The sequence below is a fragment of the Vipera berus genome (assembly GCF_964194415.1).
Source record: "Vipera berus genome assembly, chromosome: 1".
In the NCBI taxonomy this organism is placed as follows: domain Eukaryota; kingdom Metazoa; phylum Chordata; class Lepidosauria; order Squamata; family Viperidae; genus Vipera; species Vipera berus.
The window spans coordinates 303038587-303064295 of NC_138202.1; the positions used below are offsets into that span (position 1 = coordinate 303038587).

The following is a 25709-nucleotide window of genomic DNA, read 5'->3' on the forward strand; positions in this document are numbered from 1 at the left end:
TTTCCAAACCAATCCTCCCCTTTCCACAGTTATTTTCTCTGACAGATGGTATGTGCTGCATATGGTATTAACACTACTGACCAATTTTGTATTATCCCTTTTCAAGCACTGGAAGTGATGGAAGCTTAGAGACTCACACAACATTACCTAGTGAGTAGCCTGAAATACACCCAAATACAAAATAAGAATAGACATGAGTAAATCTGAAATGCATTTGAAAAAGTATGAATTATTGTTGTCCACATTTTCTTTTCCTTTTTAGTCAGGCATCCTCCTCTCTTTTATATTCTACTTGAGTCAAACCACTGTTCAGCATGCCATTCAAAGATATTACTACTAGAATGATCTCTATATACATGATCTGATAATGGTTTGAAAAGCAAGACTTATAATATAGTTGGCCAACAGTTGTGATTTAATTCCAAAAGTAAAGAAGACTTAATTCCACCATATGAAGAGGTATATCAGCTGTATTCCCATGGTACACTGAACTGGATAATGAGTGGAATTAATCATTTGTAGGGTTAGGGAAGAATAGGTGTAACCTAAAACAGACTAGTGATTGCTTGGCATTAAAACGCCTTCTCTGGCAATTTATACCCTAGCCTCTAGGTGGTGGCCAATAGGTTTAAAGCAACCTATTGCCGCCCAAGAGGCAGCCAATGGCGGCACTGAAGACGGGTTGTCTGAGAAGCTGGGAGCCGTTAGCCAGCTTCCTTGCTTAAGCAACCTTCCAGCAATTAACCCCACATGATATTCTTAAATAAGACAAAGCCCAATACATTACAATTTGTAATGAGAAGAAACTGTTCTACCTGCTTACTATTAGCCATTCAAATGAATTGCCTATCTGAAACAGTGGTGGCACTTCTCATTTAGTAGTGTTGGATAAAGACATAGAGATTCAAACATGGTTTAAACTTAGTTTACAAACTAACACCAGCTAGCAGTCAGAAGACATGATGAAAACTCCTTAATTTCACAATACATGGGCAGACCACCATAGTTCCAACTGGGGAATGTGAGCCTCCTAGACCAAGCCAAGTCCAAAAACGCCAGAGAGTTTCTAGAAGCCTGGCCTTTGGACAAATCAGCCATAAACAGACACATGGAGATGAACAAGATCTACATACCATTCAAAAAGACAATCAAAAAGCAAAAAACAACAACAACTAAAAGACAAAAATGCCTCCTTACTAGCAATCAATAGCCAGATAAGCAGAGATTAACACCAAGATTAACATTAGACCAACAATCAAGAAGCAACAACCCAATCAAGAAACTAACAACTCAGACAAACAGTAAATAGTAACAGCCTAATCAAGGAACCACCAAGAACACTACCATTCCTATTGACAGGCAAGCCACTAGTATATAAATAGAGAGCAAGCACCACTCCTTCTAAGCATTGATAAGTTACCTAATTTAGTAATGAAACATCTGCAAAAAAACAACCCAAGCTCAAAAAGTATCAAGGACCCCATAGCTATATTTTTTTTCTAACAATTGTCCAGAATAATTAAGAAAACGTTGGGTAAAATGTGAACTAACTCAATGATTTGTAAAGATTCAGAACCTTTAAAAGATGGGAATGAGATGCTGGTTCTTGTTTACTGGAGAAACCCTGAAGTTGAATTTCTCCGTCTCTGTCAGATATTTTGAAGAAATTTAATCCAGGCATCACAGGTTTTTCCACTGGCACGCAGAAGGAAACTGCTGGGTTCAATGTAGCTGTGGGAGAAGCCACAACCAGGTAAGTTCCTGTAGGAGACGTGGTCAAGGAAGTCCATGACTGAAATAATACTGGAATATTTAGCCTCACCAAACCAAAGCATATTCCAAAGCTGAGGGCTTTTCTTTTCTTTTTTTTATTTAAAAAGTTTTACAATACATTTTGACTTTAATCCCCCCCTCCCCCACCCCTATCCCTCTCCCCCACTCCCTCCTCCCCCCCCAACTTCCCAGAGCTAAATACAGGGCATAAAATCAAAAAACAAACATAAACACCCCTATGTTATCAACAATAAACTATAAATTCTATCTCTCTCTAGCTCATATAAAATGAGTACAAACAATATTAATATTACAAATAAAGTAGAAAAGAAAAAGAGGAAAACAGAAAAAGATCTTTACTCAAAATAAATTTTCTTAATCCCAGTCCTTATTCATATTAATTTCAAAAAAAAAAGGAAAAGAAAAAAAACTTTCACCTGCTATTTGCATTCTCCCACCTTTCTCTAATTTCCAAACAAATTCTCAGTTACGCGCCAAAAGCGCTTATCTCTGTTAATCTTAATAATCTCCGACCAAACTAAACTATAATCAAAAATAGTTCTTGCATGTATCACGCCAAATGTCTCACAGTTCCAAATCATCCTTAAGTTCAAATAAAAGTTCAAATAAAAAGAGTATATAAAAAAAAATTTAGGCAATCTCTAAGACAACTTGTTGTTAATTAGGAGCTTACATACCCACTCTTAGTTCAACAGATACTTTAAGTCCATAACCCTAATATACTTTTCTAGCAAGCAAATAACATCAATCTTAAATTGTGTAAAATATTAAAAAAGAGAAAAAAAACTTTCTTTCTCCTCTATAATAATTTTACTCCATTGACATTCTAATCTAAAAATTTAATCAGCAATCTTAACGCCCCAAAACTTTTGGAGCACCTCTGTCATGACCCCCAAAACTTCTTTAGACCGCTCTCCTCCTACATCTTCACTGTAAGCACACTTTGAAGATTCCATAACTTTCTGCTGGTCTTGCTCTTGCTCTCGTCTCGCTCTTCTTAGGGCGGCACGCGTCATCTTCTGGCCTCCTGCAGCAACCGATGAGACTGTGGCTTGATCCCCTCCAACACCATTGTCCTCTGTCTGTCTATCTGCAACATCTTGAAACTTTCCCACACCGTATCCTTTTGCAGCTTCCAAAAATGATAGGGGGGTTGCTTTTAACACATTACTATAAAAATCACGTGCCTGAGCCACAGTAACCAAACGATGTCTTTTACCTTCGTGCGTCGCCACCAACCCAACTGGAATCTCCCATCTGAACTTAATATCACGTTTCTTAAGTTCCTGTACTAGAAATGCAAAATCTTTCCTTCTCCTTAGGATCTTCGGAGGGATCTCTTTTAAAACCAAAACTTCTTGCTCAGCCACTACCAAATTAGTATCATAAGCAGCTTGAATGACTTCATCTCTAATTACTCTCTTTGTAAAATAGACCACCACATCTCTGGGTAACTTCCTCTGTCTTGCAATCCATGAATTTACACGAAAAACTTTGTCCATATTTCCCTCAATTTCAAATGCTGACTGGCCCAGTACCCCTTCCAGAGCCTCAGAAATCAGCTGCTTTAAATCTTCTTTACCATTCTCCTTTAAACCCCTAATTCTAATAGCATACTGCATCTGATTATACTGAACAAGGCTCAATTCTTCGTCCATTTTATCCCTTATATTTTCATTTTCTAATACCTTTGCTTCTAATATAGAGTTCTTTTGACTGAGATCCTCCACTTTTATATCCAGCTGTAGCACACATTCAGCTACGGATTCAACCTTAGACAAGATGTCCACCCTCATTGCTCTCAGCTTCTCTTCCATCTTCTTCTCCAATTTCTCCATTTTCTCCTCCAATTTCTCCTCCAGCTTTTTCAACTTTTCATCCATCATATCAGACATCAGTTGTGCATGCTTTCCAAGAGTGTCTTGTAAATCCTTAAGCGTCAATACCGGGGGAGATGCAGGAGGAAGCAAAGCTTGCAGTGAGGTCTCTTGCACCAGGGAAGACCCCGCATTCCGAAGAGCTTTAGAAGTTTTAGCCGCCATCTTCCCCCACTTTCACTTATTACGCACTTTCACTTTAAAGCTATAAAATCCATTGAGCTAGAGAGTAAAAATAAAGAGTCCACTTCACCTTGACCTCCTGTACCGCTCTGCCTGCATCTTGATAATCAAAAGTATTTCCTTTTGGCAGGGGTGGTTGCTAACGCCTGGCTCTGCTCCAAGAATCCCAGAGCAGAGGCGCTGCGCAGCTCGGAGCAACCCAGGCTTCGGGGGGGCTCATCCTTCAGCCGCCCAAGCTCTCAGCTCAGGCGGCCCCGGAGAGCTCAACCCCTACCTGGGGCCTCACCCCCTCCTCTTCTCCCGAGGAGGGGGCTTCAAATCCATCTAAACAGCTGATTACGATGGAAAAACACAGCTGCGGAGCGGGCAGCCCGAAAACGGCTGTCTTTCGACGTCGCGTCGCCACCGGAAGTCCCCTGAGGGCTTTTCTTAAGATTAATCACCCCAGTAGCTGTTTGTTATAATCAACTCTCCAGAATTCAGCATGCAAAAGTATCACCTGAATAAGACTTTGGATTAACTTGCTGGGGAATTAGAAGCTTGCAAAAATCCAGGGAGCCATGGCATGAACTCATTTAACAAACAGATGAAATAATGTCCACGTATACTATATAAGAAAGTGACTTAAAATTCATTTAGACTCTTATTTTCTGTTCGTCAGCAGAGTTCTATACCTACCCCTGATGCTATTATTTAGTCAATCATCCTGCAAACATTGAAGAACGCAAAATAAAAATCAAAATACATTTTAAAATTCTTATATAACATACCTGGAAGACACGTTACCGGATTGTGCAACAAGCTGACTTCTGTTAATCCAGTTCTTTTTAAATTTTAGCCATTAGGAACACAACAGTAGTTGCTCTTCTTGTTGTTTTTATTTTTTAAGAGATCTGATGATACCAAAATGACTATGCAGAAGGCAACATCATCATATAAACATTACAGTTACATATTGTCCTGATGTATAAAACAAATACATATGTCACGCATGTTTGAACATTTCCTTTCCTGTCTTCCCTATTGCCAGTGCCTATGACCACATGCTATGGGCCAACAGTTGTTCAGATTTTTCTGACTTAGGATTCCTATCCTTGAGGCAGCTCTCTGTTGTCCCAGATGTATTTCTGTTCATTCTGTTGATTTCTTAACTACTTCTACTTTATTTGGTAAAAGCTGAATCTGGGCCAAACTCAATTGATTTCTATACCGTATTTTCCGGCGTATAAGATGAATTTTTAACCCACGAAAATCGTCTCAAAAGTCAGGGGTTGTCTTATACGCCGGGTCGTCTTATATGCCGGAAAATACGGTAATTCCGTCTGCCTTGGAAACATTTGAGGCAGTAGATGCCAGTTCAGGTCTTCTAAGCAGTCATCCATTGCTGGGCAGACAGCCAACTAAGTGGAATTAATTCTTGGCAAACTCATGAACCTATATTCTGTTGGTATAGCACTGCAGTTTTAAGATGTGTCTCTCATCTCAAGTCCATAACTGCATGTGTTTTTCATAAACAATTTAGCTAAATTAGTCCACCATATTCTTTCTGTGTTTTATCTCAATCCTCTTAGGATATTAGTCTGATGTAAAGATCTAACCATAATCTTATACTGTTCAATCTTTTACAGTATTACTTGTTCGCATGCATTTGGCAACCCTAGACAATGAAGTCCCCATTTGATCACTTTTTGCCAAACACTAAATTGATTGCAGAGGGAGTTAGAGGTTAGATAGCAGGACTGTGAAAAAGTCACTGCAGCCTTGAGAATGTAAAGATTTAAATTTCTGTGCAGGCTGTCAGAACCAATCCTTTCACAAAATAATTGATCAAAGCTTCTCTGCTCTTTGACAAGAAGGAAGGCTGGTTGGCAGGTGGATGCTTGTCTTGCAATAAGACTATTCAACGCAGCATCCACTGTTTCAGAGAATATATATTGCTTGCTGTTTTGTTCGTGAAAAGTTTCTTTCCCTATATACGCATAAAAATATTGCTCTTGGGGTGATTGTTCATAAAATAAAGGGAAGCAACAGTTCTATAAGTGCAGATTGGGCTGAAAAAGTGTTTAGCCCAAAGTTCCCCAAAGCCTTTCTGTAGCACTCAAAATGGAATTAGCTTTTAAACTCTCTTGATGTTGCAGTACACTTCTTCAACAATTTAAGCAAATCCACATCATCTTTTCAATAAAATATATCTTTAAAATATCATATAATTACCTAAAAGACTGGGGGTACTCAATGCTTTCTTTGTTATCAGTTCTTAGTGGTGGTTTTCACACAGCCAGTTAGAGCAATGTAACAGAATACATTCATTGTAGTCCCTCTGAGTCATGGTTGACAGATAATGCTAACATTAATTTATTTGCTTCTAGTTAGCACAAAAGTAATGCATCTGTTATGGCATTGCTCTATGTAAAAATCCAGAAACTGGTTCACAAACTATAGTTTGAAATGCTTGCTTTGTTCTTCATGGATTTATTACAAAGATAAAAGTTGGAGAAAAAAAGCATGCTGAAAATATATTTCAGGGTTTGGAATCTGAAGCAGAGCTAGATGTAGTTTTCAACAGAGCTATTGTGGACTTCAGGGCCAATTCTAATCACTGATGGAAAATTACACGATAAATCTGATCATTCAAATGCACAAGTAATGTATGTTAAAACTGAGAAGTCATGCAAAAGTAAAGCTCCTATTTTGTTAACAGAAAACCAGTTTCCTGCCATTTTTCATTTCATGCAAAAGGACTCACAACTCACAACTTTCCTGAATTACAAACTCCCCAGATATATTGCTTATTTCAGTATGTTGGATGCTCAAGAAGGTGATTTATTTTCATCTGTGTTGTTTTGGTAATGACTGTTGACAGCTGGAGAATGATTAGAAGTCACTCTTCAAATTACACTATGCACTTCCTCTGGGAGTTCTCAAATCCCAGTTCATCCCCATGATATAGCTCACTCGCACTTTATAATGGTTTCATTGAGGCTGCAATTTCAAGGTATGTGTTAGACATTTTTTCTTCTTTGTCTCTAGGAACATCTCAGCCCAAGCACATGAATTGGTAGAGCTCATGAAAAGGAGTCCAGTAAGTTTATGCATTTTGGAAGCCTAAAGAAAAATCTAGACTTTTCTATGTTAAGCAGTCTTCCACATCATTGCACAGTTCAAGATAATAGTTATGATCAAAATCCTGAAATCATTATAAAAAGGTTCTAATTACTTTTCATGTAATATAAATTAATTATTGCATGGTCAATATCAGCAGTTTATATTAACAATACTAAGATTGTATTTGCTGCTGAAAATATACAGAGAGCAAGTAGTCCTCGAAGATGGTAACAAATGGGAAACATTATCTTATTTATTTTTATTTAATTTTATCCTATTTGTATTATTTTTATAAATAACGTGAGAGGAAAACATGCCTAATACTCCTTCCTCCTGTTTTCCCACAACAACCCTGTGAAGTGAGTTGGGTTGAGAGAGAAGGACTGGACCAAAGTCACTCAGCTGGCTTTCATGGCTAAGGCAGGACTCAAAATGTCCTGTTTCTAGGCCAGCACCTTACCAAACTGACTGTCCCGAGTTAATGTATCTGCTACTTATTTATTTTTATTATATTGTACACAAGTCCTGACTTTCACCTTAAGCAAAATCTGATTACATTTAAGGCATCTCTTTTTTCCAAATTTTATTGTTTGAACTCTACCCTTTTTTTAGCACAATGAATACACAATAGGTATAAAATTAATATTACATAATAACACAGTTTCTAGCCTGGTGCCTTAATCACTAGAGCAAAATGGGTTTATGGAAAGAATTAGAGATAGAAAGAGACAAGGAAGAATGCCTTTCTTAACCCATATATTAAGATAATTTAATATCTTAACCCAGATATTAGAATATGTTTCTGAATGAAAATAAAGGATATCATGTATGTCAATTTAACGTATTGCAAAGAGCAAAAGATATTTATTCCTACTACACTCCCAAGAATGGTGTGGTGGGATCTCTAGATGTACTTTTGGCTGTGGAAAGTAGCCGGGATGCCAATGGATCAATGAAATCTGTGAAACTTTTTTTTGATGCTTTTGGGTCTTTTTTTTTTTGCTCTTTGGATCCAAACCTGGATTATGAGAGTTTTTAAGGCCAACATGTAAAAGAGCCAAAAAAAGGGGGCTGGGGCAGGAGAGGGCAAATTCTGGCCCATCCCTCTAGCTTCAGTTCTTACTCCGTGACATGGCAGGGTCCTTGCCAATCATTATAACCACTACCTTCCTACTTTTGTCTGACTGCAGTTTTACATTATGGAAAAGTAAGAATCCAGCTGCAGGCATGTCAGAAACTGAAGCAATAATATTGTTTTATGTAAACCAGGTGCAAATGGTGAGTTTGCTTACTGTAGAAACATGCCCTCTCTATACAGTATTCAGTAGGGTAAGGCAGTGGTTTATCTTGCTTTTTATGTTGTTGCTTATTCTCTGTGCTTCTTTGAAATCTTACTTTCTTCAGTAACTCTCCCTATTTCTAAATTGTGTACATTTCACACATATCCATCACACTCAGAGGCCTTAGAACCTGGTCAAAACTTTAAATTTAGATTAGGCCTGGCTTCCTCTATCTTTCTGGCTAATATCAGGAAATGTTGCAGAACAGGGAAAAAAAAAGAAAGCCACTGGAAGCTTTGTTATAATTATCGGGGTGTGGAAGGTGCTGTTGATTGATTTTTATTTTATTTTATTTGAATTCCATCTTAATTTGTCCTTGTGAAGATTAATCCTATCTGAATAGAACACACTAAATAGTATCTGCAGATAAAGAGTGCTACAAAACTATTCTTACTATATAGATCATAAGAAATGGGGACAAAAAAGTGGCACTTTAAAATGTCTGACATTGTGCTGGAATCCGTGAGGGAGTCTGCTTGGTAAAGTTGGCTCCTTCAAGATTTGGGTGCAAGTAACATGAGGTGGCTGGATGGAGTCACTGAAGCAGTAGGTGTGAGCTTGAATGGACTCCAGAAGATGGTAGAGGACAGGAAGGCCTGGAGGAACATTGTCCATAGGGTCGCGATGGGTCGGACACGACTTCGCAACTAACAACAACAACAACATGACTTTCAGCTTTGCCTGGATTAGTATTTTCAGTACTTATCAATAAGATAGCTGAGATACCAGGGACATAGAGCACTAAGAACATAGTAAAACAATGTTTTAGTTGCAGACATGTCAAACTTGTGACGTCCCATGACGTATCATGACTTTTTCCCCATTGCTGGCAATGGGGTGGGCATGGTTTCAGTGTGATGCATCCGGCCCATGGGCCAGCAGTTTGACATGCCTGTTTTAGTGCAAAGAAAAACATAACTAATTCACCCTGAGCATGGAATTACCGCTACCTTGATTTCTGAAATTTAGAAACTTCTTAATTCCATTATGCATATATCAAATGAGAATATGAAGCACAGATAAAGAAACATGCTCTTACTGTTTGTCCAACTTTCAAACAACTTATTTTCCTTGGATCTCTGAATGTCTTTCAGAGGCATTGCCAGACTTTTTCTTTTAACGCAAACTATTTAGGGCTGATTGGAGAAAGAGGAGGAACTGGAAAACATCCCACCCCTCATCCTTTTACTTTGAGAAAGGAACCTGGGGAGACTTCCAGGAGGGGACAGTGGCATACTGATGCCTCTCCAAAAAGTGGAGGTGATGCTAAGACAGAAAACTGGGCCTGGGTGGTGAGCCTGGATTAGCAGAGTTCTTCTGGACAAGGAGAAGCTGAAGAAATTGCCCTTGAGTGCTCAGGAAGGCAGTGACTCCTAAGGAAATCTCCAGGCACCTCATGAATAGAGTGCCAAGAGCCAAGGAAGAAAGATCAAGTTGACAGGCTCAACTTGTAAAGTTGACTCTTGTCCACCCAACTCCACTAGTGAGAAAGGTATCTGGGCTCGGGGCCCAGTGCCATCACTCTAATGACACACCATTTTGTGTAGCTCTGAAACAAAAAACAAAGCATTTCAAAAGTCAGGACTTGGATAACAGATGTTGAGAGCTTTCCATATAGTTGTGTATTTGGTTATTTATGGCAGCATCTATCCCACCTGGACTGAGCTCAAAAAGGTAAGCAGGGTCAGTTTGGGATAGCACCTAGGTGGAAAATATTAGCCAACAGTGGGATGATGAAAATATATATATATATATCCCAGAGGAAGGCAATAACAAACCACTTCCATTTTGTTATCCACCTCCCTCCCTAAAACTAAATGCAAGTGTCTACGTTGTCAGAAAAGTTGAGCTGCTTGGAAGGAAGCTTTATCATGACCTTTGGAATAGCAAAGATATGTAAAAAAAGGGAATTGATTTTCCTTTTTGCATTTTCATGTTTCCTTTCATCTCTCTCTTTCTCCTTCACTCCACCTCCCTTTCTTCCCCTCTGTGTCTGATTATTCCTGGGAGCAGCTGAGTGGAAACATTGACATTTAAAAAAAAAGTCAGAATAACTGCTGGGTTCCAGAGATCATGATCCCTGCTTACAAAACAGAAAGAAGTGATGTCAAACACTGCAGGCATCCTTTGAAGACAAAGTAACAGGCCAGGGAAAGAAATTCAATTAATGAGACAAGAAATTGGCAACATTAGTGATTCCCAGGCCAGGATAGACTCGCCAGCACTGCTTGTGATATAAGCTTGTTGCTCTAAAAATAGCCCTATTCCTTTTTGTCTTGCATGTTACAAAATGTTTTCCACAGAATTACAGCCCTCAGCGGTTCCAATAGTTGGCTTGCCCATGACGTAGGCTAAACCCCAATCTCAGGAACACAAATGCTCCCTCCACCACAAAGCATCCCCCTTCCTTCTTTCTAGCATTCTTGACAAGTATTCTGTTTTCATCACGGAAGAAATGTTTCTGCCTCTCCTTGCTTTACTTCTAAGCTAACATTAAAGTGTTACAGTCTTTGCAAACCCAATCTCTCATACCCATTGTGAATTGAAATCTCTGATATATATACAGGGACCCAGAGAAGCTGTCAGGGTTTTATTTTTTCCCCCCAAATGAGAATTCTTTTGCATTGCCATTTGTCAAATATAAGGAAAACAAATCTGGGATTATTTCTTCTTTTGTAACTCTTGGCTGCTGTCTCCAATGTTCAAGCAGACCAACCCCCTGCAGACAAAAGAACAGATTTCAGCCTGCTTATTTCTATAAAATCCAATCAAAGCATATTAATTTCATGGGTTTTACAGTAGTTGGTGACAGACATGGTGTTGTGTTTATAGCCAGAATTCATGATTTTCCCCTTCTCCCATGCTTATAATTTCTATTTCACATATGTTACTAATCTATATCAACGTATATAAGTTTAGGGAAATGTTGCAGGTTCATTCAGTCCATTCTGTTCCTCAAGCATTGCCTCCATCTCATAGGGAGGATTTCCCAGAAAGAGAAATGTAGTCAGCCAACGGGGAACAACTGAAGTGTTCATTTGACAAAATGAAAATATTTGAGATTGGACTAGAAGACCTCCAAGGTCCCTTCAAACTCTGTAATTCTGTTTTGTTTTGTTTTGTTTTGTTCTGTTAATGGATGTTTGAGAGAGTCAAAGGCTTGAAAGTAATGTGTGTTACTGATGAATACCATTATTAAATTGAAAAAGATAAACTCAGAATCTCCTTGAAATATGTCCTATTTCCATGGAACAGATTTTAGGCCACTAATCTAAATGTTACCAATAACAATCTCTATAGTTCTGAGGAACAGATTTGAGGGCATCATGGCAAAAGCACTTGAGGACATGCCTTATTACCTCCAAAGCAACTATAAAATCTGTAATGTTGGATCCCATTTCTTTTATTCTTCACTAGAACCTCAACTATAAGGAGGACTGGAAGTTAGTTACCATCTTCATCGGAGTCAATGACCTCTGTCAACACTGTTTAGATAAGGTATGCAAGCAGAATACTCATAGGTAAAGGTAAAGGTTTTTACGTGCTTTCAAACTGCTAGGTTGGCAGAAGCTGGGACGAATAACAGGCGCTCACTCTGCGGCACTCAGGATTCGACCCGCCAAACTGCCGACCTTCTGATCAACAATCTCAGCGTCCTAACCCACTGAGCCACACCGCGTCCCTTTTGAATAGTCATAGATAAACCTATTAAAACTGAGCCATATTAATCCTACAGTAGCATCATTCTTGTTGTGACTCAGGGCCAGCCTGTGGGTCCGACAGCCGGCTCCGATGTATCGGAGGACTCAGATGTGGGGGAGGAGGGAAACGAACCGGCTGATGATGATTTGGAGGCTTTGCAGAGTCCTCAGCCGGGGACCTCTTCTCAGCTGTGTGAGCCCGAGAGTGCGGAGGATGATGACCCACAGCTGGCCCTGTTCAAGGACGCCCGACGCAGGAGGCAGACGAGCAGGGACAAACAAAGAAAGACTATGGGACTCCTCGGGAGGAGGCACAGGGAGACCACGCCCTGAGCTCTCTATAAAAGAAGTGTTTGGGGAGGGGCTGGTTGCTGAAAGCAACTTTTCCGCTTGAGAAGACAAGCTCTTGTGTTTTTGTTAACTGCGTAATTAAATCTTGGCAGAAGCCTTTTAGCCTTGGACGCTTTCCAGACTCTTCTTTTAATTAGGGGTTGTGAGAAGAGGGCTGGTTCAGAACAGTTTGCTTTCAGCCACCCACCCCTTAATACTACGATGGAGCAGCTTCTTGCCGAGAATGCCCAGCTCAACCAGCAACTCACCTTGCTGGCCACTCAGGTGGCACAACTGCAGGCTCAGGTACATGCTGCCCCCCCACCCAGGAGGAAATGTCAGATAGCTATGCCGGATAAATTTGCTGGTAAACCAGAACTGTTTCCTGCCTTCCTGGGACAATGCCAGCTTTATATCAGCGTGAGAGCAGCTGATTTCCCCACTGACCGAGATAAGGTGGGATTCGTGTTGAGCCTTCTGTCGGGAGATGCAGCTCGTTGGGGCACGCCTCTGTTGGCACAGCCTAGCCCTTTGTTGGATAACTTTGGGGGGTTTTGTGACCATATGCGCCTCATGTACGAGGACCCGATTAAGGCGCAGACCGCCACCCGACGTCTGAAAGCTTTGAGGCAGGGTCTGCGCCCCCTACAGGCCTATATCAGCGATTTCCGGCTGCTTAGCCAGGATTCCGCCTGGAATGAGGCTGCGCTCGTGGATGCCTTTCAGGATGGCTTGTCAGAGGAGATGTTGGATGAGCTGGCCCGCGTGGACATTCCCTCAGACCTGAATGGGCTGATCCATCTTTGTCTGCGGATCGATGCCCGGCTGCAGCAGCGTAAGAGTCGCCGTGCCACCCCACAGACCCCTGCCGCCCCTGTTGTGCGTGAGCCCCCAGTCCAGAGGGAGGAGCCAATGGAGCTGGGTGCCGCCAGGTCCCGTCTATCGGTGACGGAAATGGACAGACGACGATCGGAGGGGTTGTGTTTTTACTGTGGGGACCCTGGACATTTGGCTGCTTCTTGCCCGAAGAAGCGTCAGCGGGCGTCAGTGACCAAGCCTGCCCCGAGAAAGTCCCCTGCTTTGCTATCGGGAAACGGCCCGAGCCCGATCTAGACGGTGTGAAAGATCGGGCGACCCACAACGACCACGCCGAGCGACGCCGTTCCGACGGTGCCTGTGAACCTCCACGGCATTTGATTTTGGAGGCACGACTGATCCTTCCTGGCAAGCCAGAGGGGATTCCGGTCCATGCCTTAATTGACTCTGGGGCTACCACTAACTTTATGGATTCGGCCTTTGTGGCCAAATGGGCTGTTCCCCAGTGTCCGGTGGATCCGCCCATGCTTGTGGAGACCATCGATGGTCGAGTGCTCCTGTCCGGGCCTATCACGGCCGCCACGCAACCCGTGTGTATGGCCATCAGTACCCATGTGGAGGCCATTCAGTTTTACGTCACTTCGGATCTGCACTTCCCCGTGGTCTTGGGACTGGCGTGGCTCCGGGCGCATGATCCACAGATCTATTGGTCTCAGAACTTGGTCACCTTCCCAAGTTTGCAGTGCGTGGACCACACCCGCCATATCTGTGCCGGCCAGGTGGAGGGTTCCTCAGGGGTTTCCTTGCCTCCCGTACTGTCCGACTTTGCTGACGTGTTCAGCGAGTCAGAGGCGGACCAATTACCCCCGCACAGGCCCTACGACTGCTCCATTGACCTAGTCCCTGATGCGCCTCTCCCAGTGGGGCGTTTGTACTCCATGTCGGAGCCCGAGTTGGCTGCATTGCGGGACTTCCTGACAAAGAACTTGGCTCGTGGATTCATCCGGCCCTCGTCCTCGCCAGTGTCTGCGCCCGTGCTCTTCGTCAAAAAGAAGTCGGGCGAGTTACGGCTTTGCTGTGACTACCGGAAACTCAATGCCATCACGGTGCGTAACCGCTACCCGCTGCCCCTCATCCCCGAGCTCTTGGACCGACTCCGGGAGGCTAAGATCTTCACGAAACTGGACCTGCGTGGAGCTTACAACCTCGTCAGGGTTCGGCCGGGTGATGAGTGGAAGACGGCGTTTGGTACTCGCTATGGACATTTCGAGTACACGGTGATGCCGTTTGGCCTGACCAACGCCCCCGCTGTGTTTCAGCATTTTATGAACGACATCTTTCGGGATCTGTTGGACCAGTTTGTTGTGATTTACCTGGACGACATCCTGATTTACTCCCCGTCGCGTGAAGTGCATCATCAGCATCTCCGTCAGGTCCTGCAGCGCCTCCGGAAACATCGGCTGTTTGCCAAGTTGGAGAAGTGCCAGTTCTACCAGGTGACCATTGATTTCTTGGGCCACCGCATTTCTCCTGAGGGCATCGCCATGGATCCAAGTAAAGTTGAGTCGTTGCAGAGTTGGCAACCCCCGCGTCGCGTGAAGGATGTTCAGCGACTTCTTGGATTTGCCAACTACTATCGGACATTCATCCCTGGCTTTGCTGCCTTGACAGCCCCCCTCACCCGGCTCCTGCAGAAGAAGACTCGGTTCCAGTGGAACGCCCCCGAACAACAGGCGTTCCAAGCTTTGAAGGACGCCTTCATGAAGGAGCCCATCTTGAAGCATCCTGACCCGCAACGGCCGTTTGTCGTGGAGGCGGACGCCTCCGACATTGCCATTGGGGCCGTGTTACTCCAGGCAGCGACGCCCAACGGTACCCTTTTCCCTTGCGCGTATCACTCTCGGAAATTGAACCCCTCGGAGCGCAACTATACCATCTGGGAGAAGGAGCTGCTGGCCATCAAGGCAGCGTTCGAGGCTTGGAGGCATCATCTGGAGGGGGCGCGGCATCAGATCGAGGTCCGGACGGACCACAAGAATCTGGAAAGCCTGCAGACCGCTCGGAATTTGAACCAACGCCAGATCCGGTGGTCCCTCTTCTTTGCGAGGTTTGACTTCCGGGTGCGGTACATACCAAGCGGGCACAACCAGAGAGCGGATGCTCTGTCCAGGAAGCCCGAGTACACCCGAGTGGAAGACAAGCTTCCGCCCAGGACAGTGATCCCCGTCGAGTCTTTTGCTGCGGTGCGGGAGCCGGTGGATATACGGGCTCGGATCCGGGAGGCGCAGCAGCAGGAGGCGTGGGTGGCTCAGCGGAAGGAAGAGGTAGGGCCAGATTCGCCTTGGTCGGTCACGGATGGACTCCTGTATTATCGTGACCGGCTCTATGTTCCAGGAGGGCCACTCAGGGGACTCGTCCTCAGCCAATGTCATGATAACCCGGCTGCGGGGCATTTTGGCCTGTTCAAGACTCTGAACCTGGTCTCCCGTACCTTCTGGTGGCCCCGAGTCCGACACGATGTCCAGTCTTATGTCACCTCCTGCGTCCCATGCAGGCAGGCCAAGTCAGCGACAGGGGCCCCGCCTGGTTTACTGCAGCCTTTGCCAACGCCCAAGAGACCCTGGGGGGCTGTGTCCATGGACTTTCTGACGGATCTACCCCCATCCTCCGGCTTCACGACAGTGTTTGTGGTGGTGGACATGTTGACCAAGATGGCGCACTTCATCCCCTGTCGCGGCTTACCGTCAGCTCGCGCCACTAGTCGCATGTTCATCCAACAGGTGTTCCGGCTGCACGGCCTTCCCGATAGAGTCGTCTCCGATAGGGGGGCCCAGTTTACAGCCCGCTTCTGGCAGGAGTTGATGCGGGCGTTGGACATTAAGGTTTGCCTCTCGTCCGCGCATCATCCTCAGACCGACGGGGGTACCGAGAAGGTCATCGGCATTTTAGAGCAGTATCTGCGCTGCTACGTTAACCTGCAGCAGGACAATTGGGTGGACTACTTGGCCATAGCCGAGTTTGCCTTTAACAACTCGCAGCACACCTCCACGCAGATGACACCGTTCTTGGCCAACGTGGGTTATCACCCCCGGTTTTTCCCCCTTTCTCCCGTGGACTCACCGGAGCCGGCAGCGAACGAATTCATGGCGGAGTTACAGGCAATCCATCGGTTGGTGCGACGGCAGCTGGAGAAGGCCAAGGCCGACTACAAGAGGTTCGCCGATCGGTCGAGAAGGGATACGCCTCCACTATCGGTGGGGGATCGGGTCTGGCTGTCCACCAGGAACCTGCCATCCACTCGGCCGGCGAGGAAGCTGGACCACCGTTACCTTGGACCGTTCCCAGTCGAGGCCGTCATCAACCCGGTCGCCTATCGTTTAACTCTGCCACGTTCCCTGCGCGTGCACCCCGTCTTCCATCGGTCCTTGCTGGTCCCCGAACGACCGGCCTGTCCACTTCGCCAGGCGGAACCTCCACCATCAGGAACTCGTGATGGAGACAGCACCCCCGAGTACGAGGTCGCCAGCATCAGGGATTCCCGCTGGCTGAAAGGTCGCTTCCAGTACCTGATCGAGTGGAAAGGGTACGGGCCGGAGGACTTCACATGGGAAGACGCGACCGCCGTTCATGCCCCTGCGTTGGTGACTGCTTTTCACGAACAGTTCCCATCCCGACCGCATCCGGATCGGCAGACCCGGGGGAAGGGCCCTGCGGTGCGGGATAGTGTTGTGACTCAGGGCCAGCCTGTGGGTCCGACAGCCGGCTCCGATGTATCGGAGGACTCAGATGTGGGGGAGGAGGGAAACGAACCGGCTGATGATGATTTGGAGGCTTTGCAGAGTCCTCAGCCGGGGACCTCTTCTCAGCTGTGTGAGCCCGAGAGTGCGGAGGATGATGACCCACAGCTGGCCCTGTTCAAGGACGCCCGACGCAGGAGGCAGACGAGCAGGGACAAACAAAGAAAGACTATGGGACTCCTCGGGAGGAGGCACAGGGAGACCACGCCCTGAGCTCTCTATAAAAGAAGTGTTTGGGGAGGGGCTGGTTGCTGAAAGCAACTTTTCCGCTTGAGAAGACAAGCTCTTGTGTTTTTGTTAACTGCGTAATTAAATCTTGGCAGAAGCCTTTTAGCCTTGGACGCTTTCCAGACTCTTCTTTTAATTAGGGGTTGTGAGAAGAGGGCTGGTTCAGAACAATTCTTTAGATTCTAGCTCTTCAATAAAATGACTGTGAAAATTCACTTTGAGAACTGATAATTTATTATTTTATTTATTAGGTGTTTTTTTACTTTATCAGTCACTCAAGGCAGCAAACATACATAATATTTCCTCCTATTTTCCCTGCAACAGTTACCCTGTGAGGTGGGTTGGGCTGAGGGAGAATGAGTGCCCCGAAGTCGCCTAGCTGGCTTTTCATGCCTAAGGTGGGACTAGAACTCACGGTCTCCTGGTTTCTAGGCCAGCACCTTAATCACTACACCAGACTTATTCAGCTGTTTTCAGACATTCACAAGAATTCTCTGTTTATTTGTAAAGTAAAATTTGGACAGAAAAAGAAAACATATGGAATATTTTTTTAAAAAAATGTGAAAAAATTGCAGAGAAGTAACTGTTCTGCTACAAAGCAGAAGTTTCTTCTACAATGTTGAAAACCAATTTGGATTAATCATTTTTGTACATGTACCATTGGATATTGAGATTCTATAGAATAAAAGTCCAATTTTCAGATTTATTTTAACAAAGATCATTTTAATGAAAATCATTTATTTTAAGATCATATCAGAAAAGACCAGCAGAGATACTTACATTTTCTGTTTGTGAATTTTATTTCAAATTGGTAAAATAGATTTTGAATATTACTGCAAATTATACTTTCTTTCCTGACTTGCAAAAACCTGATTTTGTTTTTATATAAAGACTCTAAATTGGCTTATTCATTTTAGTTCGTTGAGGCATTTAAACTACTTTCTAGCAATTTTATACAGCATTAAAATAGTCTTCCCATCTCTGTTCACTTCAGATGCGTTGAGCTGGTTGGCTAAGGCTGCATGAAACCAATTAAACAAACTCTATAACCAATATTGAAGGAAAGAATAAAAGCTAAAATTAAAAGTGAATGGAGAAACAAAATTACAGTGTCAATATTCCTATTGAGCACTACTGAAATTCAGATTAAATAGTATTTTTCACTGTCTGCCTAGAAAGGATAGGACAACAATACAGAGTACCTGTATTAGACTACATTCCTTTAGGAAGGAGTTTTAAAACTGGGTTATTGTGAAAGGGATGCCTTATCTTGAATTGATAGTACTTTAACATTTTTAAGGAAATAGATAAAAACCAGAATCTCAGATTGTTATGATCTGATAATTATAATAGGTAAAGGTAAAGGTTCCCCTGCACATGTGTGCTAGTCGTTTCCAACTCTAGGGGCCAGTGCTCATCTTTGTTTCAAAGCCAAAGAGCCAGTGCTTGTCCGAGGACATCTCCGTGGTCATGTGGCCAGCATGACTAGACACCAAAGGCGCACGGAACGCTGTTACCTTCCCACCATAGTGGTCCCTATTTTTCCACTTGCATTTTTACATGCTTTCGAACTGCTAGGTTGGCAGAAGCTGGGATGAGTAACAGGCACTCACTATTACGCGGCACTCGGGATTCGACCTGCCAAACTGCCGACCTTCTGATCGACAAGCTCAGCATCCTAACCCACTGAGCCACCGCGTCCCTCCCGATAATTATAATAATGCCTCATAAATACATGACATTTTTGTAAATATAAAATATACTCTATATCTATATATATCAGGCAAATCAAGCTGTTTCATGGACATTCCATATGGGTGAGCATTAGAGATTGTCAAAGATAGCATGAATAATCTGGTATTCTATCTTTTGCAGGAGGCATATTCAGTGGAAAAATATGTAAACCACCGCCAGGAAGCTCTTGATATCCTTTATAAGGAGGTAAGAGTTTGAGACACTCTAGACAGCTGAATTCTTGCCACATCTGTTAAAAGTTACTTACCTCCCTTGGCATCTCCATGATTATTTTTCATTCCCAGCATTCTATCCAAGTAGCTGGCGTCAGTACAAACATCTCTGAAGGGCCATCCGGTGAATATGAAAAGTAATGGCCAAGAACATGACTGGAATTGTAATATGAGGAAAATGATACCATGATACTATATTTTCTTCACCTCAGATAACATGGAACTAGTTCCTTAAAGTGTACTGTAAAAATGAAGATCTTCTGCTCAAGACAGCAGGTGGCACGTTGTCATGCCGGTTTTGTTAATTTTCAGTATCCCGGGTTCTTTACTGATAGTGAGTTCTGGATATTGGTGAAATAATTCAGGAAACAATGTAGTAGAGTTTGTTCAGTTTTCCTGAGGCCATGGTCAGCCTCAAATTCCCCAACGTCATCTGACACCACCTTCTAATTCCACTTAAAAACTTGGGCAAAAAAGAACTTCAAAGCATACAGGTCCAGTTCAGCCTGAAAGGAGGAACCATGCAGCTTATTTCCAAGTAGTTCTGTCTGTTTTTCCCTTTCCTTCCCTTAGCCAAAGTTGGTGGCATAAATGTGTGGTCTGTTATGTTATTAAAAAAAAGCTTTGAGTTGCCAAAATTATGCAGTCATCATTAATGCCTGTAGAAAAAGCATTATGTTTTAGCAGACTTGCCTTCTGGTTGACTCATTTTTAGCTATAATGTAAATATCATGCATAACATATTAGTGAATTGCAATAGCTCACTGCTGTTCGTCTTTTGCTACTTCCTGGTCTGTGGCTTACAGAAAGGCCAGGTATGTTCAGAACTAATCTGTGTATAACCTTTTTGTGTTGTTTGTTGACTAGCTTGTGCTTTGGGGGAATCAATAAAGCTAGTTATTTAATTCCTGCAGCTCCCTCGGGCCTTTGTCAACATGGTGGAAATAATGGAACTCACTGGACTGCGCCAGATAGAAAGGGAAGAATCCAAATGTGTCCTTTCAGGGGTGTAAGTAAGCAGATCGTGCATAGCAGTCTGTACTGAATTCTATTTTTATGGCTAATTTGTTTCTTCTTCATTCATAAAGCAGCCACAAAGAACTTAAAATCTGTGCTCTGTCAGATACTATTGGATTTGGGAGCTGTGAAGCAGCAGATACTCCAAATATAACCCTGGGTTCGCATGGGAGTAGCTTTTATTGATTTCCTTTAAAGATGCAGCAGCTACTCAAGAGAAATCATTTTGAGCTCCAGGTTTTTTGTTCAGATAATAACAAAATGGAATGCAATCCACAAAATCAGAACCACACCAAAACATAGACTTTTAAAGTATCTCGATTAAGATATTTTCTACTTCTTATCTCAGCAACCATGTCACAACAAACTCATTATTTTTTTTTGCTTGGTGAAGCGAAGTGTTTTGTTTCTAAAGGGGAATCAATGAAGAATTCTGGGAATTGTAATTCAGCAACAGTTACAGGGCCATATGCTGGTTAGCCTCAACCTCCAATTCAATAAGTCACACAAAATTCACATCATACAATGGTAGATTTATATGTTAAATTTGCTACATGTAAACTGGCATCCTTAGTGTACTATCTTTAGCCTAGAACAGAAGCATATTCTTCTGGTCATTATGTTATTAAGCTAACAAAAATCAAGAGCTCCCATTGTCACCCAAACACAGAAATGATACTGAAACTGACATGGGTTGGCATATATTAGTATTTTTTTAAACACTTTTAATTTAAATTGGTTTATGCTCGTCTTCACTTTCAACGTTGCTCACTTTTAGGAGCCTTTGTCCATGTTTTCTAAATTCTTGGGATAACTCTTCTGATCTGCAAGAAATGAAGATAATTAACAGAGATTTTCAGGTAAAAAAAGTTCTTATTTAACTTGATTCCAAGACCTCAGCCATGCATTCTTTTAAGCAAACATCATAGAGATGAAACAAAATCTGTCATGGACTTTTTAAAAGGTGAAAGTGTGATCTACCAAAATGAAACTTATCACAGCCAGATGTAAATAAAATTCATAGAGAATGAGACTTTTAAACCATTTCTCAGATCAATAATGCACTGCAAACAGGGCATTTCTGGAAATATTACATGGGAGGGAAAATGAATTTGGGAACGTTGACTTTAAAGACAATTGTTTGTGTGTGTTGGCTTTATTTGCAATCTAAGAAAATGTAGACTATTTGACAGAATGAAGTTATCTTTGAAAGTGGTACCCATATGGAATGTATTTAGATTATATGGATCTCCCTAATACTATAGATATGAATGGTTTATTTATTTTCTAGGTGTGGATACTAGAAAGCAAAAGGGCACCATTCATATATAAATGGCTCTGGCAACTCCAAGTCTCTTTTTCCCATTATTTTTTCTCTATTGTGTACCAATTTCTATTTTTTTATTTTTCTAAACACTTACTTGCAGTATGATCTATGCCAGAAATTAAATGTGACATGGCATCTGATGACACAATTACAGAAAGTCTTACTTTGAGAACATCAAAAGCAATGTCTTTCCATTTGTCAGAGAATTATAAGGAAAGAAGGCCTTTGACATTCAGGATTATAACTGAAAATTCAGCAACTGTCCAGAGATGAAAATATAATAATTAGGCAAAGCATGTTTTTCTAAAAAAAAAATTTTGGGGAACAAAGCTGGATAGTATTTTCATCTCTGTTTGGGAACCAAGCTAGATAGTTTTCTGTGGTACTACCATTATACTGTATGACCATTTTTATTTTCTGAGAAGGTACAAAACAGAGGAGCAAGTAGACCCATCAATTCCCACCAACATCTGAACTAAGGTGAAATTTTCTAACAGTTAGAACAATTAATTAGTGGAACAACCTGCCTCCAGAAGCTGTGAATGCTGCAACACTGGAAGTTTTTAAGAAGAGATTGGAGAGCCATTCGTCTGAAATGGTATAGGGTTTCCTGCCTGAGTAGGGGATTGGACTAGATGACCTCCAAAGTCCCTTCCAACATTATTATTTCCTCAGAAATAGTACAATTTATTTCTGTTGATCAGAGTTGAGACCCCAGAGAATCTATATGAACTGAGTTAAGTTTCTAGTTTCTAGAAGACAAGACATGTTTGAGTTAGCATTTGTAAACTGGAGGGGAAAAAGTGGCCTTGAAATTTACTACTTTTCATTTCCAAACAGATTAAAAGTGCAATGCTATTCAACAGTGGCCGTTATGATCAGCGGGAGGATTTTGCCGTTGTTGTGCAACCATTTTTCCGAAACACCTTCCTACCACTAGACAGTGTAAGTTGCTGTGTGTTGCTGAAGCATTCGTTATTACATCCTTATTTGTTTTACTGTATACAAGATAGATACAAAGGGTGAGGATTACATCTGTTGTGTAGTGAGTTCTTTGTAGGCAGTAAGCGAGACGAGAGGTTGCAAACAGGAACATTGCTTTATTGAGGCAAACAGGAACAGAACTGAAACAGAGGCTTCTGCGCAGCTATTTATACAGTTGGCCACTAGGCGGCGGCCAATAGGTTTAAAGGAACCCATTCCCTTACCCCAAATCATCCAATGATCTTCTTGGAGACAGCAAGTCTGGCTAGTCAGTGACCGTTACACAGACACACCAATTGAGCAACCTTAAGCAGCATTCAAACAGACACATGAAACAGTTCAAGTAAAATCCCAATACATTACAACATCTTTGTAATCACATTATCAGTTTTGTCTCAAGGGAAACTGCAAAACAGAGGAGCAAGTAAGCAAAATCATCATTTCAACCATTGTCCCAGAAACAATCCAATTTAATTCTGTAACTTCTCTTGGTAGGTAAGATTTGACTAGCAAAATCTTGGCCCAGAAACAGAAAACAAGGAGCCAAAACTTACATGAGAAATGCCAGAGCCTTGCTAACAAGGAATAAATGGTTTACTGAAATGGAATAATGTTTTGTATTAAATCATAGGAAGGGGAACCAGATCTGAGTTTCTTTGCAGTGGATTGCTTTCATTTCTCTGAGAGAGGTCATGCTGAGATGGCTGTGGCACTCTGGAATAATATGGTAAGTGAATCCCTGAATTGGAAGGGACCTCAGAATTCATTGAAGGCTTAGCTTCACAGCTATCTTAATGTGTTTCTTACTGTCCTTGAGATTGCAAGAGACTATGTTGCTTCTTAATAGCCTACCTATTATTGCACCTCAATGTTAATGTTTAATGCTTAATGTTGCTGCTCTGACACATTTTAATGGGGGTTGTTTCAGAACAGGGATTGTTGGATTCCCTAACATTCTTTTCCCTTCTACCCAGGATCTGGCATCTTTAATTTTGCCAAAAAAAATGTTCTGAACTGATGGGACCCACATTTCATCTGAGAAACAGATGACCTGCCTTTGCACATGTCTTCTCCTTTTCCAAGTCTGGGCTGGGGAAAAAACAGCTCCATATCTGGAGAATTCCCCCACCATTCCCACTGGCCAATCACAAAAAGGAATAGGGTTGATGTAGTAGCAGTAGTAGTAGTAGTAGTAGTAATGAAACATTTGGAAGGAACCTTGGAGGTCATCTAGTCCAACCCCTTGCTCAAGCAGCAAACCCTATACCATTTCAGACAAATGGCTGTCTAAATAATTGCTTTCATTCTTCTGGGAGCTGGAAATCACATTAATTAATTAATTAATTAATTAATTGGTTTACAAGGCAACATTTAAAAACAATACAATATAAAATTAAAATAAAATAAAATTAAGTCTAGCTGCAAAAATTAAAATCACAATTATGATGGCTTAAAAGTTCAAGTCATAGAAACATTGATCTGATTGAACTTATAGATAGAACTTCTGAAAGCACACAATATATCCTTGAGGAATTTTCATAGATCTCAGTATTAGTATTGAGATAAGGAAAGTTAGAACATCCAATACCAGTTCTTTGGTATAAATTGGTGTCAACCTTCACCAGCTTTGTGCCGTTTGGATGTGTTTCATTTCAGTTCCCATTATCTTTAGACAAGACAGCCTTTAGCTGCAAGTACAGTCCTTTTAAACAGCATCCCCAGAGGTATGCAGTTACTTTTTCTTTTTTTTGCAAGAGCTACCAATACCGAAAAGATGACCTTCCTTGCAACCTCTTCTGAAATTGCTGAAAACTCACAGCACAGTTTCCCACCATTCTGAAACAGGAAATACATGAAAGTATTTCTGTAAGAAAAACAGGAGACAAAGAATGAAAAATAGTCCTGCTCATTGATATGGCATCATTTTTTATATATATATTTTGGCCTTCAGCCTCACAAGTATCTTAACTGTAAAAAAAAAGTCAGAATACACCTTTTGAGAATAATTAGGAATGTCAATAATTTTTAGAAGATTTTAAGCCTTATCAAAAAAAAAGTAATATGCTTATATAATGTGTTTATATTATAAAAAGGTATGACCAGCTTTACAGAAATGGCCCAAAGTGTTTTTCTTTGCTTTTTGAGGATGTTATGATCCAAGAAACCATTATTTTCCGAGCCAATCTAAGGACAACTCAGGCAGAGAGACCTTTCTCTCTTTCACCTAACCACAATACCAACATGCCCTGGGATCTTGTTTCTGTTTTGTCCTCAGCTAACGAATAACAGAATAACAAAGTTGGAAGGGACCTTGGAGGTCTTCTAGTCCAACCCCCTACCATTTCAGACAAATAGTTGTCCAATCTCTTCTTAAAAACCTCTAGTGTTGGAGCACCCACACCTTCTGGAGGCAAGTTGTTCCACTGGTGTGAGCGAAACAGTCATCCTTAGGAACAAAATTTCCCTCTTATTCTGATACCATCCAGTGACAACTTCAAAAGCCATAATATCTGTTAGACTTTGACACCCATTACTCTGGAGAGAAGTTAACTGTCTCCAGTAACTGGGAAGAGGGGGAAGGTATGAATCAGTGTTGAAGACAGCAAATGTAGATAAGAAACATCAGTATAGTTTTCTGCCAACTCGAACCATTAATGAGGACTGACCCAGAATGATAATTTGTAGGGTTAAAAATGCCTTGTGGTTCAGAAATTTGTGAGCTTTTGTTCTTTGGTTAGAAAATCCCTGTTTAAAGTTATTACATTTTCTTGAATTACTAGTGTGTTATTCATTTCTTAAGCTAGTCACTAGTGACTTTCCTAACTTAGTGCAAGAAGTAAGAACAGAAGAAGTTCTTTTTAAAATAATGATTCCCTCTCAAGGTTTTTCTGGGTCAGGCAATGTTAGAATCTCTGGTGGAATTCTCTCTGTAGTCCTTCCGGTAAAGACTGCAGAGGGAGGATGCCTGATCAGCACATTCTCAGCTGCTTTTGCCAGCCACTTTTCTAAGCTCCCCATGATTTTTTTTGGGTGTGTGTGTGTGTGTGTGGTTGCTCTGGTCTGTGTCAATGAATGGTGTTGTCTTCCCAGGAAAGCACAAGTTCCCTGAACCAAAAACACAGGGATAATTTTATTAAACATTACAATACGAAGATTAAAAAAAACTAATACAAATTTTAAAAAAGAAAAAAAAATAGGAAATGCAAATAATATAAAAGAAAGGGAAAAATCAAACATAAGGAA

The 25709-nt window shown here is 42.0% G+C and overlaps 1 protein-coding gene across 1 annotated transcript in view; it reads left to right on the plus strand.

Annotated features, from left to right (window-relative positions):
• Positions 1 to 25709, plus strand: part of PLB1 (phospholipase B1) — a gene marked incomplete at its 5' end in the record, with an annotated part of 112955 nt that overhangs the window by 81266 nt on the left and 5980 nt on the right. Inside the window, 9 exons of the mRNA XM_081317282.1 lie at positions 107 to 150; positions 1654 to 1753; positions 6885 to 6936; positions 11717 to 11797; positions 19047 to 19112; positions 20053 to 20147; positions 20934 to 21015; positions 22323 to 22427; positions 23098 to 23193. Coding sequence (XP_081173408.1) covers positions 107 to 150; positions 1654 to 1753; positions 6885 to 6936; positions 11717 to 11797; positions 19047 to 19112; positions 20053 to 20147; positions 20934 to 21015; positions 22323 to 22427; positions 23098 to 23193 — 721 coding nt within the window. The remainder of the gene's footprint in view (positions 1 to 106; positions 151 to 1653; positions 1754 to 6884; positions 6937 to 11716; positions 11798 to 19046; positions 19113 to 20052; positions 20148 to 20933; positions 21016 to 22322; positions 22428 to 23097; positions 23194 to 25709) is intronic.